This window comes from Lytechinus pictus, chromosome 16 (genome assembly GCF_037042905.1).
Source record: "Lytechinus pictus isolate F3 Inbred chromosome 16, Lp3.0, whole genome shotgun sequence".
Lineage (NCBI taxonomy): Eukaryota > Metazoa > Echinodermata > Echinoidea > Temnopleuroida > Toxopneustidae > Lytechinus > Lytechinus pictus.
In genome coordinates this window covers 10,139,695-10,154,016 of record NC_087260.1, presented here as the reverse complement: position 1 = coordinate 10,154,016, position 14,322 = coordinate 10,139,695, and the positions used below count along the sequence as shown (strand labels likewise).

The 14,322-nt window shown below is 36.9% G+C and overlaps 1 protein-coding gene across 1 annotated transcript in view; it reads right to left on the bottom strand.

Annotated features, from left to right (window-relative positions):
• Positions 1-448: 448 nt before the first annotated feature.
• The window catches only part of LOC129278860 (adhesion G protein-coupled receptor E3-like), a 52,422-nt gene continuing 38,548 nt past the window's right edge, over positions 449-14,322 (bottom strand). Inside the window, exons 13-23 of the mRNA XM_064111537.1 lie at positions 13,042-13,091; positions 11,384-11,492; positions 10,092-10,204; positions 9,328-9,430; positions 8,008-8,218; positions 6,120-6,186; positions 4,468-4,534; positions 3,544-3,659; positions 2,468-2,594; positions 1,993-2,034; positions 449-1,213 (exon numbers count right to left, since the gene is read on the bottom strand). Coding sequence (XP_063967607.1) covers positions 1,142-1,213; positions 1,993-2,034; positions 2,468-2,594; positions 3,544-3,659; positions 4,468-4,534; positions 6,120-6,186; positions 8,008-8,218; positions 9,328-9,430; positions 10,092-10,204; positions 11,384-11,492; positions 13,042-13,091 — 1,077 coding nt within the window. The 3' untranslated portion in view covers positions 449-1,141. The remainder of the gene's footprint in view (positions 1,214-1,992; positions 2,035-2,467; positions 2,595-3,543; positions 3,660-4,467; positions 4,535-6,119; positions 6,187-8,007; positions 8,219-9,327; positions 9,431-10,091; positions 10,205-11,383; positions 11,493-13,041; positions 13,092-14,322) is intronic.

The window sequence follows — 14,322 nt, the reverse complement described above, 5'->3', positions numbered from 1 at the left end:
GATTTATAACCAGATGGCGCCGATTATTCTTGTCCGGTGCCGATTTAGATTTAGGTGGCGCTGATTATCCTTGGTCGGCGCCGGTTAAGATTCTGGCAGTGCCGATTTTTCTTGACTGGCGCCGATTTATAACCAAATGGCGCGGATTATTCTTGTCCGGCGCCGATTTAGATTTAGGTGGCGCTGATTATTCTTGATTGGCGCCAGTTATATGCAGGCAGCGCACTGCTGATTATTTTTAACCGGCGAAGTTGTTGGGAAAAGGGTAGTTAAAAGAAAAGATAAGGAAGATGATATGATTGTGCTTTGCTGGGGGATAGTCTTTCCTTTACTGTTGCTAATGTTATATCAGTGTATAATTTTTTTAAGTGGCGCCTTTTCTTTTCTTTCCTTAGTTTTTATTTTTTAAGCGGCGCCTTTTCTTTCTTTTACTTTTTTTTTTTTTTTTGAGCGGCGCCTTTGGCGCCGCTCAAATATTAGGGGTGGGGGGAGGGCGTGCGCCCCCTGTGTCCCCCCTGGATCCGCCACTGAACCTATCAAATATATGATTGATATTCTGTTATAACAACGATAACTCTACCTAAGCAGCGCTCAATATAAGTTATAAGCTTGGATTCAATAAGCACATTTATATACTGTATATATATTGAACAATACAAATAAAAACACGATTACAATCAATCAATCAATTTTTTTCAAAGATGAGAGATGTGGTCCATATTTACGAGCCGTAGAGGCAGAATGTTCCATTATCAAAATTCTATTACTGATTAGCAACACAGCCCCCAAAATCATGATGAATGGATAAGAGTTACACTCTGTACTACTGGTATATGCAAACATTTCTCCCTCCATGTTTCCTACGATATTCATATCGAATATATATACCAATTAATAAATCAATCAATCAATCAATATCTATTTTAGTAAAGTAAACGACTCCTCTGTATGTGATCAAACCGTATTTTGAATTTGTCAAATAGAGGACAGACTATTCTGGATCTCAAATTATCCGTTATCTTGTGAAATTAAAATCTTTATTTGTGTCACCTGCATTCTTTTCTATTCAATTTCTTATACATGCTTTATGAATGAGCAGGGACATGTCTCATTTTAAGTGGATTATATTTTGCAATTGCATCTAGTTTGGTTCCTTATCCTTCTTTTCGTCTTCATCCGGGGTATTGCCAGTTCGGAAAATAGCAGCACGAACCTTGAGTATTCAGATAACGAAACATAAATTGAAAGTCATAAGTTTCACGCATAAAAGATTAAACTTCATCTATAAACTCATGAATACGACGATCTAATGAACTGATAAAACGATGTGAGGGAAAAATAGAATATTGAACATTTGGAAGACGAGAGTAATTATATCACTGACTCTGAATATAGCGATAAACATTTTTTGAAGTATTTGGATATTCATTTAAAATATTTTGTACAGTGTATTTTGCTGTGATTTTTATACGGTAAATAAAACCAAGTCAACCCAAGAATATTTTTTAAAGATAATTTTTTTCTTATGCAAACACCTTTCTGGTGCGAATCTGTTTCAACACACGTTAACTCGGAAGGGTCGTGATAATTATAGGACTTATAAAATTGATGACCACCATCATGGTTCCAGTGTCAAAATCAAATAGAATTAATTACAAAGGCCTTCTTCTGGAGAGTTTTCTTTAATTCATAAAGCAGAAGTCAATGAAGTTAAAACAACTTTCAATATCCGAAAAACAATGAATAAGATTTTTCATTGGTAGAAATTAGATTTTTGCTGCTTCTTAACCTTCCTTTATATCTTATAAAATCAGCAATACACACCTACTTTTCCTCTCATACATAACTAAACTGATATCGCCCTTCAGTAACTACTTAAGCCTACTTAAGCCAAGTACTATTCGGCGGTTGTTTAGAAGGGCCCCTTTCTTGTTCCGAGAAAATAAGCATCTTCTTCGGTACTTAATTGAAAAAAAAAGTATTTTTTTTTACCTGTGGATTCATCGGGCAGTAGAAGACGAAAACCAAAAACCCCTGCAAAAATAGAAAAAGAGAGAATTAAAGTGGATCACTGAGGCAAGAAAATAGTGTCACGCAGTGTGACCACAGTGTGTTCACATAGTGGACTGTGTGAAAATATTATTCACTGCTAAAACGTTCAAATTTAACAGTGTGAAGATATTTTCACACTGCGGTCACCTCGACAGCGTGTTCACATCGTCGACTATATTACTGTTGAAATGCTCAAATTGAACAGTGTGAAGGTGATTTCATATTGCGTTCCACACTGTGAACACATTTGTGGCACATTCTGTTGGACACTGTGTTCTTTCCAGTACAGAAATACGGTAAATCTACAAATGAACGAAAATGGATGTGTACTTTGTAAAAGCTGACACAACGTTCGTAAAATCCTACATAGCTTTCGAACAACTTGATGAAACGGCCACTAAGATTATGATCTTACCTGGATCATGTTGAACAAGATGAAGAGATAATCGAAAGCCATGATGGACTTGAATACGAGCAAGGCATGCGATGACCAGGCCATCACGAGAACGAATGAGAGGACGAGTGATGATGACAGGCATAGGCTAAGAGTGTTGGAGATACGAAGAGAAATGATACTTACAGAATATGGCCACAATTATTGGATAACAAGATCACAAGACCGATTTAGACTTTCCTTTTTTGTTTCGTACACTTTGATCGAAACGAGAACAACAACTTTCGAATATATACAATTAAGCGTACATCTATATTTACAGCAAACCGTGTACAGATAATGCATTGAATTGTATTGGTATAATTAAGTGCCGTGATCCAATGACGATTAGTCAATATCGAAACGGCCCATCACAGACATGTCTGGATGATAATGAACATGATCGACCAATCATTACCTTTTCTGGAATGAACTGAAGACTTAAACTTTCACACTTTGCTTCAAGATTTTGCTTGAAGATAATGATATACATTTTCTTAACCATCCAACCTATTCAAAATTTACGGATATTTCATCTATCCGCTTTCATGGTCTTACCATCTGTCAGTGTATGATAGTCGTTAATTTATGAAATAAAAAAAGAGCAGTGGTCCCATTAATTATTCCTGTGGAACACTTAACGACAGCGTTGGCTCCTTGTACATGTTAAAGAGGGATTTCGACTGCTTATTTTTTGGAGGCGTAATTTTCATTTGCATAATTTTGTTTACCAGAGTTTTTGTTCCTTTGACAGAGTTTTTTAAGCCAAAAGTTTAATGCAACGGTTCCCAGGGGCCGTTATACATGTATAAAGCTGCTCGGAATGAGATTGAGAATTACATATCATGTGCGCGTCGGCACAATTAAAGCATGTCATTATGAGTCACACTTAAATGTTGTGAAACATCTCCGTGAAAGTCCCTTAAGGGTCTTTCAGGGTCACTGTGGAATTGCAGTGCGGATTCAATACACAATCGATTCCATGGGCCTTTATGTGTGAGACTTAAGGGTGTTTCGTTCATTGCACTGGTCCAATCACATCGGGATCAGAAAATTACCTGACTCTGTTCCTTAGTTTCTCAGTCCATTCTGCGTAGCCATCGATGTGCTCGGTAGGCTTATCGTCAATCTTGACGAGATAAACCACGGTCAACATGGCGAGCACGAAGTTGATCTGATTAGATAGTTAAGAGAAAATGAATAAGTTTCATTATTACTAAAATCGTGAACAGTGAAGCACCAACCTCGCATCTGTTGACTACACGTCATTATGCAACGCATCAAATTGAAAATCAACTTCGACTAGTCGAAAAAGGGTGGCACAAATGCGCATGTTCGCCTGCCAAAATAAAAGGTTTATGTTGTGACTATACATTCAAGTTTGTGATTCCCTTTTTTCATACAACTAAGGGGTATGGTCATAAATAGGCGAGTGTTTTAAGTGATTTGACTTTCATGGCGTGTGGCATACCAAAATAGTCAGATCTGGGCCCCGTCTAACAAAGAGTTATGATCGATCCACATCAAAACGTATGAATCGAATAAACATCATATGAAGAAAACATTCGTAACCTACATGCAATTTAAATAATGACGTTGCTGGCTTTCCATAGATGCTGTTGATCGGATCAATCGCAACTCTTTGTAAGACGGGACTCAGAAGTTTCAGATCATATGGTCAGGCGTAGGCATCAATGTGAAAATCTTTTTGTATATCATTACGCAAACAATGATGGAACTTTAATAATAACGGTTCATTAAAAATATATAAAATCATTGCCCCTTTCATACTGACCAGGAATTGACATAACTGTGAAGAAAATAACCTAAATTTTAACATGTCATAATTTTCTGATTGTACATTTGATGAAATTTTCAACCTTATGCGTGCTTGATTTTCCTGTATATTAATTTAAATCAACTTTTTGCCTGGATGGATTTGACCTTTAAGAGGATATAGGGAATAGAGTAAATGAACTTACCACGAGGGCCAGTGTAATGACTGCAATGAAGATAGGGTAGACATTCTCCTTCTCGGTAAGCCAGCAACTGTAGAGATGAACAAAAACAATGACTATTTATTGAAAATAAAATGAAAATGAAAATCCATGATTTATTGTTCGTGAAAATAAAAATACGGCAAAATTCATTTTGCCCACTTGATCGTGGGCTCGGCAGGCATTGTGCATCGCCAGATCGACGTTGCTCTGTCCTTTGAATCGTTGAATGCCAAACCGTCTAGCAGCAACTCTAATCTTTAAAGTATTTTGGTCTGACGCGACCGCGGCTTGAATCCCCGACGTCCCGTTTGTGGAGACGGGTGGTTCATCAACGGATCCAATACAGTGAACACACAGGTACAACTTCTCTGAATTTTTGTTGTCAATATTTACCACATTATGCCACATCAATTGTTATTCCACAATTTTTTTTAGATCTGTATTAAAAAATATAGCACGATGTCGTTTCGAAACAGAATCCTTGTAATATATCGTCATGCCATTAAATATAAGATAAAGATTCATGTGGACGTTCATGGCCGTACGCAGAAATTTTTTGATGGGGGCAGCATGCGTAAACTTTTTAAACTAAAAGTGGAGGTGCCGTGGCCGAGTGGTCTAAGGCGCCTGGCTATACATGGAAAGTCCGGGGTTCGATCCCCGGCCGCGGCACCTACGCCCGTGAGCAAGGCATTTAATCTACAATGCTCTTTTATCCTGCTTTCAAATAAATGGAAATGCTATATGCATTATTGGTAAATAGGTGTGCACTTGTTTGAAAAAAAAAAATAATAATCGAAAGCAGGGGAGCAAAGCGACCAAACTTGTCATTCGGGCGTTTTTGCTTTTGGTCAAGTGAACTAAAGGATTTGATGCATACTCTTGGTGAATTTTGTGAAAATGTGAAAGTTTTCAATTTCTTCGTTTTTTTTTTTTTTTTTTTTTTTTTTTTTTTTTTGGGGGGGGGGGGGGGGCAACGGCTGCGTACGCCCATGTGGGCGTTGCAGATATCATGTGGAGGGCAAAGAAAATTGGTAAATGGGCTGTTGCAATTTCAAATTTAAGCCAGTATATTTCGACCCACCATATCGAAAAGAACAGTGTCCCACATGTGCCACAGTGTGTTCACAGTGTGGAACACAATGTGAAATCACCTTCACACTGTCAACTTTGAGCATTTCAGCAGAGTTAATCACATATTCATCATGTTCACATCGTCGACCATGTGAACATGCTGTGAACAGTCACGCTGTCGAGGTGTCCACTATTTTCAAATTGTTGAATTTGAGCATTTTAACAGTGCGATATTTTGACATAGTTCACTATGTGAACACTCTGTGATCAACCTGTGTAACACTGTTCTCTTTCCATCATGGTACGTACATGTAGGCTATGGCGATCCGTTTTCTTGAGCCCATTTCTAGATTTCATCGCCTATTGTTTAAAAAATATTATTTACATAACGGGATAAAGAATTTGAAATCTTGATAGTGTATATTGTTCGCCATGTAATGCCTATAATTTACAACCAGAACGGAATGCTTGATGAATGAAATGGATTTTATAGGACAAAACTGTTGGCCATACGCTGGCGAAAAGCTCAGTGCAGCCCTTTAAAGGTCTCACTGTCCTACCTTTCCGGGGTTCCAAATCCATGTGGTATCATCTTGTAGAGGAGACCTACTAATACCAAGGGTCCTCCTGGATTAACAGAGAAGATGAAACAAGAACTAATGCATACTAATAATCACTAACGCCAACCCCTGTTGGAAAAATCGCATGTATGTTTTCACATACTGGACTATTTAAACATATTATTGACACTATTAAAGTAGTCGAATTTAACAGTGTGAAATTTGTTATTCACACTGTTACAATGAAAGGAATTTCACACCGTGGCTACCTCTATGGTGTGGATGTTCACAGTTTGTTGGTATAGTAGACTATGTGAACATGACTGTTATCCACTCCGTTGAAATGCTCAACTTTAACAGTGCGATGGTATTTCACATTGTGTTCCACACTGTGAACACACTCCAGAAGACTGTGTTCTTTCCGGTTAGGATAGGCCCTATCGACCTCATTTTACCATAATACTGCATAATGGATGCTTGCTCGTAATGTCGTTATTCTGATAATAAAATACTCTATGTTCGACTGTAGAATTGCGAATAACAATTCACCATCCTTTACATTCGTGGTTTAGTGGTTACGACACTCGTCTTTCAATCAGACGGACTTGCGTTCGCACCCACTTGTTCAGCAATTACCGATCTTTGTCACGAACCCTTTTTATGAGGCCGCCATCAACTACAAGCTTAACCGCTCACGATGGCGGTCTCCTGTGTTCATTTGTTTATGCTGCTTTTTATTATCATCATAATGTGAAGTATATGCCCAAATCATTTTTTTCTATTTATGTAATGTGAAGTAAATACCCAAACCATTTTTTTCCTTCTAATTATTATGTTTATGTTGTAAACATTATGGATTGTTTTATATATTGCAAACAATGTAAATATTTTTTGATAATGTATTGTGAACGCAGAAAAAAAAAAAAAAAAAAAAAAAAAAAAAAAAAAAAAAAGCCCAGCCATGGTGAGTTTTCCTTGAGCAAGAAATTTATCCACATTGTGCTGCGTTCAACCCAGGTGAGGTGAATGGGTATCCGGAAGGATTAATTCCTTGAATGCGCTAAGCACTTGAATGCAGCTCGAGGTCGAGCCGGGGTAAAAGTAATGATAACAAACAATTCGTCTAGGAATAGATTATTTCATTGCTACATGTGATATACTCTATTATCATAATTATTATGATCATTTTGTCAGGTCAGGATACATCAGTGGCGTACCAAGGATTTTCCTAGGGGGGGGGGCAAATTCGTCCGCCTAAAAAAAAAGAAAAAAAAGGTCATCAATCACAAGTAAAGGACATTTCGCACCAGAAAAACAATTGACAAGCCAAAAAAAAGGTCTTCAACAACAAATAAAGGACATTTCGCACCAGAATAAAATTGACAAGCAAAAAAAAAAAAAAATAGAATAGATTATTTCATTGCTACATGTGATATACTCTATTATCATAATTATTATGATCATTTTGTCAGGTCAGGATACATCAGTGGCGTACCAAGGATTTTCCTAGGGGGGGGGGGGCAAATTCGTCCGCCTAAAAAAAAAGAAAAAAAAGGTCATCAACCACAAGTAAAGGACATTTCGCACCAGAAAAACAATTGACAAGCCAAAAAAAAGGTCTTCAACAACAAATAAAGGACATTTCGCACCAGAATAAAATTGACAAGCAAAAAAAAAAAAAAAAAAAAGGTGTTTAAGTGCAAAGGAGGGGCCCACTTAGCTCGTCAGGGATCAGTTTTGACTCGTCAGGGGGGGGGGGGGGTGGGCAGAGATACGTCCCTTGCATGTGTTGTGACTCGTCAGGGGGGCAGTCTGCCCCCCCTGCCCCCCTTAGGTACGCTAATGGGATACATACATATACATATATATAATCTATCTAACAACTCACCCCACACAATCAGAAAGGCTCTAACCATTCGGATAGGTTCCGTAATGCTCTTCTCTGGTACTTTCATCTGGACTGGTTGGGCGACTTTCGAATCTCGAGGCTTACCGTGTATGAAACATGTATTGAAGAGCACAGCAGTCTGGACCACCAACCACAGGGCGTAGACAGTGTAAAGATACTGGAGACTGGCAGCTATGATCGCACAAACGAACTGAAGGGGTGATCAGAAAAAGAATGGTATATTTTCCCCTTTAATGCTTACTATTTGCTTTCTTCCTTTCCATTCAACTTTCTGTCTTCTTAACCTCTTTCTTTTAATTTTTTGAATACTTATTTGTCTTTCTTGCTTTCTTACTTTTTCCTCATTTATGTTATTCATTATCTTATTCCTCACTTTTATTTATTTTAAAAACTTTTCTTGGTTTGCGCGTTCTACATTCCCCTTTTCTTAATTCCTTCCTTGTTTAATTCATTCTTGTCATTCTTTTATCTTTTCATTTCGTAGATTGGTTAATTTCAGAGACTGATCTTTACTGAAACATAGTCTATTTTGGATTTGGGAATAGAAAGTCGGATGTTTCTTTTATCTTATCCCTATTTGCCGGTTGCTTTGCGCGCACAGAGACTCTTAAATTGGAATTCCAAGCGAAGTCAAAACATTGTCATAGCTTTCCAAAGGATATGTGAAAAGGACTTCAGCATGGCCTGCAACATAGCCATGAAAATTAGGGGGGGGGGGGGACACAGTTTCCACTAGAAACGAAAATGTGCAATTGTGTGATTATACAGTAGGGGCCGAGTTAATAAAAACTATACATCACTTTCAATGTCATATCGATATGGAGTGTTTCTTTGATGTGGCATTCATAAAGCGCAATTAAGAGAGTGACTTTGTGACTTGAACTTGATAACTTGGAGGTGGAGAATAATAATATGTCGACTAATTCACCACTTTAAATTATTCTTATCCTGCTGCAAGAAGTAGTAGAAAAATAATTTATTCATAAAATGGGAAGAATTTGAAAATACACATAACTAATGTGTGTTGAAGTTTAATGAATTAATTGGTACATTGCAATCAGTTTGATAAACGTCCACCAATACAGAAGTATTTATATGATGCCATCATTCCATAAAGTAGTGAAGCATAAATGTTTAGTGTAGACTAGGGTTAAACGTATTTTCCTTGTGGTCTTTGATTTTATTCATATAATCCCATTACTTCAGAAAATATAAATGAACGTAATTGGAATGGCGGGGATTTCTAGGTCTTTCTTCTTACTACACCAATCTGCATTATGAAACAAGCGGAACTCTTACCAGATTACCAGTCGCTTTCATTCCAAGCAAGAAAGTGACATGTCCAGCAAATGAGCTGACGGCCATATTCAATTGAATCTTTGTGAGTTGAGACCCTTTTACACTGAAAAAATCAGATAAGAAGAGAATAATTGCAGCCTGAATGAAAAACATCACGCACATCATTAACGGATATTTAAAACTGAGTATATGAGTATGAGGGAAACGCAAGTCCACCTCTTTGGTCAAATTGAGTTGAACATTGGAAACTGTCGATCATACCTGAGCTAATCTTTTGGGTAATTTACGTCCAAGAATTTCATGCGGAAGTCCCATAAATGAATAAAATTCTGAAACAGATTTTCTTTGGACATACATAAAATCAATTAACTTGGACCTAGGCCGTTCTCATAGGCCCTACTCGTGTGTTTCAGACCTTTCATACTTCGATATCGTCTCCCATGTTTGAAATATTTTGTATCTGCCATTGATGTTTCGACGCAGAGAGCAATGAAGAGTTGACTCCCCTTAATACAAAGTTCGCCTTCGACGTCGAAGGCTGTTCAGTTTGGTATATACAAACATGTGATTAACATCTTCTAAGCCGATTTTGTTGTCCCAAAAATTTATTATGCAGATTCAAATGAAATAAACAGAGCACTAATACACAAACCACCTTCAAGTTCCATGAAAGGAGAAAGGCCACGATCGTGACTTCTAAAATTGTAGCCAACTAATTAACAATTGTGTAATTGAAGCCACTAAACATACAAACACAAACTTACCCCAATGTTGCATATATCACAAGCATGACAAATATAGCAATGATTGAGATGCATCCCAAAGCCTTTTCAAGAATTGAAAGAAGTAAACCGTTTATCCAGTCCACTTTGAAGCCCTTCAAGAAAGAAAATGTGATTTGTATTATTCGTCTTTCTTTTATGTTAATTCACTAAAAACACCACTTCTAACGAGTAACTTTTATTTCCATAAGGTGTTCCTTTTTAACTATGTTTAATATTTGTACAAGATCATATATAAAATTTGTATAATTTATTTTAAAGGGACAGGGTGGTTGTATAATGAATAAGTAAAATATTCCACAAGGAGTCTGTTGCCACGTCTGATATCATTTTATCTTTCAAATAGCAACATATGAAATAAATAGTGATGACATCACGACTCTCCAATTTGATAATGTGCCTATCAGTGCTGTTCTAATTAGAGCAAAGACAAAATGAAAATGTGAATTACATCCGATCTAGGTGAATATATACATCATGCTTCACTTGTGTTTTCTCCTTTTAATTCATTTATTGAAAAATAATTCTGGAGTGGACCCAATCGTTTCTTTGTCACTGCGTCTTTTGGGGGTAGACACGGCTTTAACATTTAAGACGCAATGAACTGTAATCACTATATATAATTATGGAGACTTCATATTTGCCGTATTGGTGATGTCAAAAAATGTTACTTTTTCAAACTTTTTACTTCAAATTATACTTTTCTTTAATGAGAACATACAACAATATGTCCTTTGATTACTTTCTCAAGGGATTAGGAAATTTTGACTAAGCTACAGCCCTGATAATTAATATAGGTACTCGGTCTATAGGAAAGTTGTCCCTCCCATGTTTCATGATTACTTAATTGCCAATTTTATATTTATTTATTGTTAGTGATCTCATTTTCATGACTGTTTTCCCTTGTCCGATTTTTTTTAACCTATCACCATTCGGTATTTCTTATTTTGTTCCTCTTTCACATAATGACCAAGGATGGGTTCCACTTGAACGATGATCTGCGTATAGGCCTTGAATCTTGTTAGGTTGGTTTTTATAGCAGTTCCTAACGTTATTCTCGACTTTACGCACGACTGAGATGCTAAGTCAGTTTAGAACAAGAAAGGTATCCAGTCATGTGTATAGGGCCTACCATACAATTATCTTTATGAAACACTAAGAAGGAATGGTAGGTAGGTCCTACATAAATGAACAAGCGATTCCTAGTATTCTGTTCATGATACAGAAAGAACTGATCAGTAACTATTGAGTAGTCGATCAATATTGATGATGACCTTAGGGCCGCGTTGAAGCGCAATGGCAGTCAGGTGATTACATCGACAGGTCACGTGAGTGTAGTTTGAATACACAACCTTGCAGTCCTCGGTCACCCACTCCCAACCACTGCAAAGTGAAAACCACAAACATTTTTTTTTAATATAAAATGGTGATATAGATTATATTTATGATTGGCCGACATGGATCACGTGGCCAGTCATTTAGTTTTATAGCCAACATAAAAATTTGCTTATGACTTGCACTATAATTATGAGGACTACCCTCGTCAAAAAATTGCCAGTATACAATTGGAAAACCATTCGGAAGTATCAGTGGAATAACATTTGGATACACCACTTATAATGCATCATTAGAATCATTCATCTACCATTGAGATGTACCATTGGACCTGATTAACATTTTTCAGACAAATGGTAGAGCTCACTTGCATACCAATGGTAAATGGTACCCTAATATAATGATATATAACAGGTTACCACTCGGTTACTATGCGGTGAATGGCACCATTGACAATTATGCAAATTATTATATCAAATTACTTTTGCATAGTCCACTGAAACACCATTCAATAGCTACCATTGGTCTACCATTCAGTCCACCGTCTATCATTGAAACACATTAACAATCCGCCAATGGTCTGCCACAGATAGTCTACAATAGAGAGACGACTGCCATTGACAATCCACCACTGAGCTACCTTAGAGAGTCCACAATTTGTCTATATACCATTGAATAACATTCACTAGTCAACATTGGGCTATAGTACACAGCCCACCATTCGTCTACCATTGGCTTACAATTAACACATAACACCGAATGTCTACCATTAACATATTGTGCACTAGCCACCATTTGCCTACCACTTGACATAGAATTTAAACCATTAGTGTAGATATATCTAGCTCTACCATTTGATATATCATTCACATTTCACCATTGCCTACAATGAATAATGCTGATAGTTTCTTTACAATTTAAAATTTACCAAATAATAGTCTCACAATAATGTCTGGTGAATACTATGCCAATTATAGTGAGTGGTATACATAAGTAATGATTTTGAGATGTGGATAAATAAATGTTCGAACGTTAGACGTGATAGAACTTTTCCAGTTGTACCTTGTGTGTATAATTCTTAATAATGTCCGCAATCATGACGGCGTGTATCATTTTATACTATCAATGATTCTACTGATGATAGAGAGTACAAATGCAAGATACCCTTGCAGAAATCAATCAAATGAACTTCACGATAATCAACCTAAGGCTGCCCTTTGACTTGCGACTTAACTTCTGTGACAATGTTATTTTTCAAAAGTATTGTGATGCACTTGCGGAGAACATCTTATTCCTGCTGCGCGTATTTGGATAAAATAATTAGGCCAAATACGCGCTTCAAAGAACTTGGGTTGCAAATCTAATGCTGCCTAAGTAATTGAATTCAACACGTTGTGTTCTTTGCTTGACTGCCAAAATAATAATCGATGGCAAATATTCGACACAATTGTTGTGGGGGGGGGGGTCAAATCAATAAAGAAAGTTCAAGATAGATTATCATTAAAACAAATATTATATATTTTTTAATTTGACAAAATTAGGGAAAAAACAAAATGGGAAGGAAAGAGGGGAGTCAAGTCCAAAATTATTCACTTACGAATCATTTCGTTTCATCGAAGTGCAGACTGGAACTTCATTATCAAAATCCTGCAAGAGAGAAAGGGTGACGAAGTATGAGGGTAAGGACAAAACTAAGGTTTATGAGATAAGGCGAAGGGCAGAGGATACATATCCCAAAACATTCGAAAACAAAAAACATTTTTTAATTTTAATGAAAAGTGCAACTCATGCTACCTTTTTGTAAACCTTTGTATCGAGAAGTGGGAGTTCCGTATTTATGCCCTTCTTGATTTTGAAAACTAGTGCAAAGTTTTACCAGAAATGTGCAAACAGATTTGCACCTGTTTGAAATCCGCCAATCTGGAATTTTAGGAAGTGCTAAATTGAACTCTTGTTTATGAATAGAATACAAACACCATCAATCACAAAATAAGCTTGAAACGAGCTATAAAAAACACAGCGCGTAATATCATTTTTTTTTTCAAACAGTTGGTAAAATCGATTGTGTTTTTTCATTTTTTTCATCTTTACTTATATATTGTGCTTAATGCAGCATCATGATTTTATTTCTAGCTCCAACGGGTGATTTCAAGTTCAGTGTTGACCTTTTGGTGTTGGCGTTAGGTCAATTTTTCTACGATTATAACACCAAAGATAAAATGAAGCTGGTCCCGAAAAGTCACTCACTAGTAGTTTAAAAGTCAATAATGTGATCTGGATCAGTTTTACAAACTCAGAACAGATTTTGGAGCAAAGGAAAGCAATCCAAATCTCAACACCAACACCAACACCAAGGTCAGCACCGGACTTGAAATCATCCTATGTCCCGCTACAAATAACAACGCCCTTGAAACCACTGTGCAATGGGTATCAGCAATACATTCATCCACACTGAGCTGCACTCAACCCAGGCGAGTTGAATTGATGCCCGGTAGGATCAATAAGCCAGTTCGTAGTTCCACTCTGCGCATGATCAGAAGATTATGCGCATGATCAGAGGAAGGTCACTTGTACTAAAGTGACATGGTGGTTTAAAATTTAATGAGATAAGCACCAACTTTGATGTCTTGATTATTCATATATTCCTTTGAGTTGTGTTTTTCATTTACATCCACAAAACACAACAATTTGTCCACGGACGACTGGTATATCACAGTTTTGAAAATACATTGTACAATATGCTATAGTATGCGTTCAAAGTAGAAATGCAACAAATACCTTCATAAGGTGTTGAATGGTCTGCTATTCTAGTCACCTGGTCTATTCAATTTCTTTATCTTGCTATGTAAGGCATGCTTACGTAATACCTTGCTTTGAA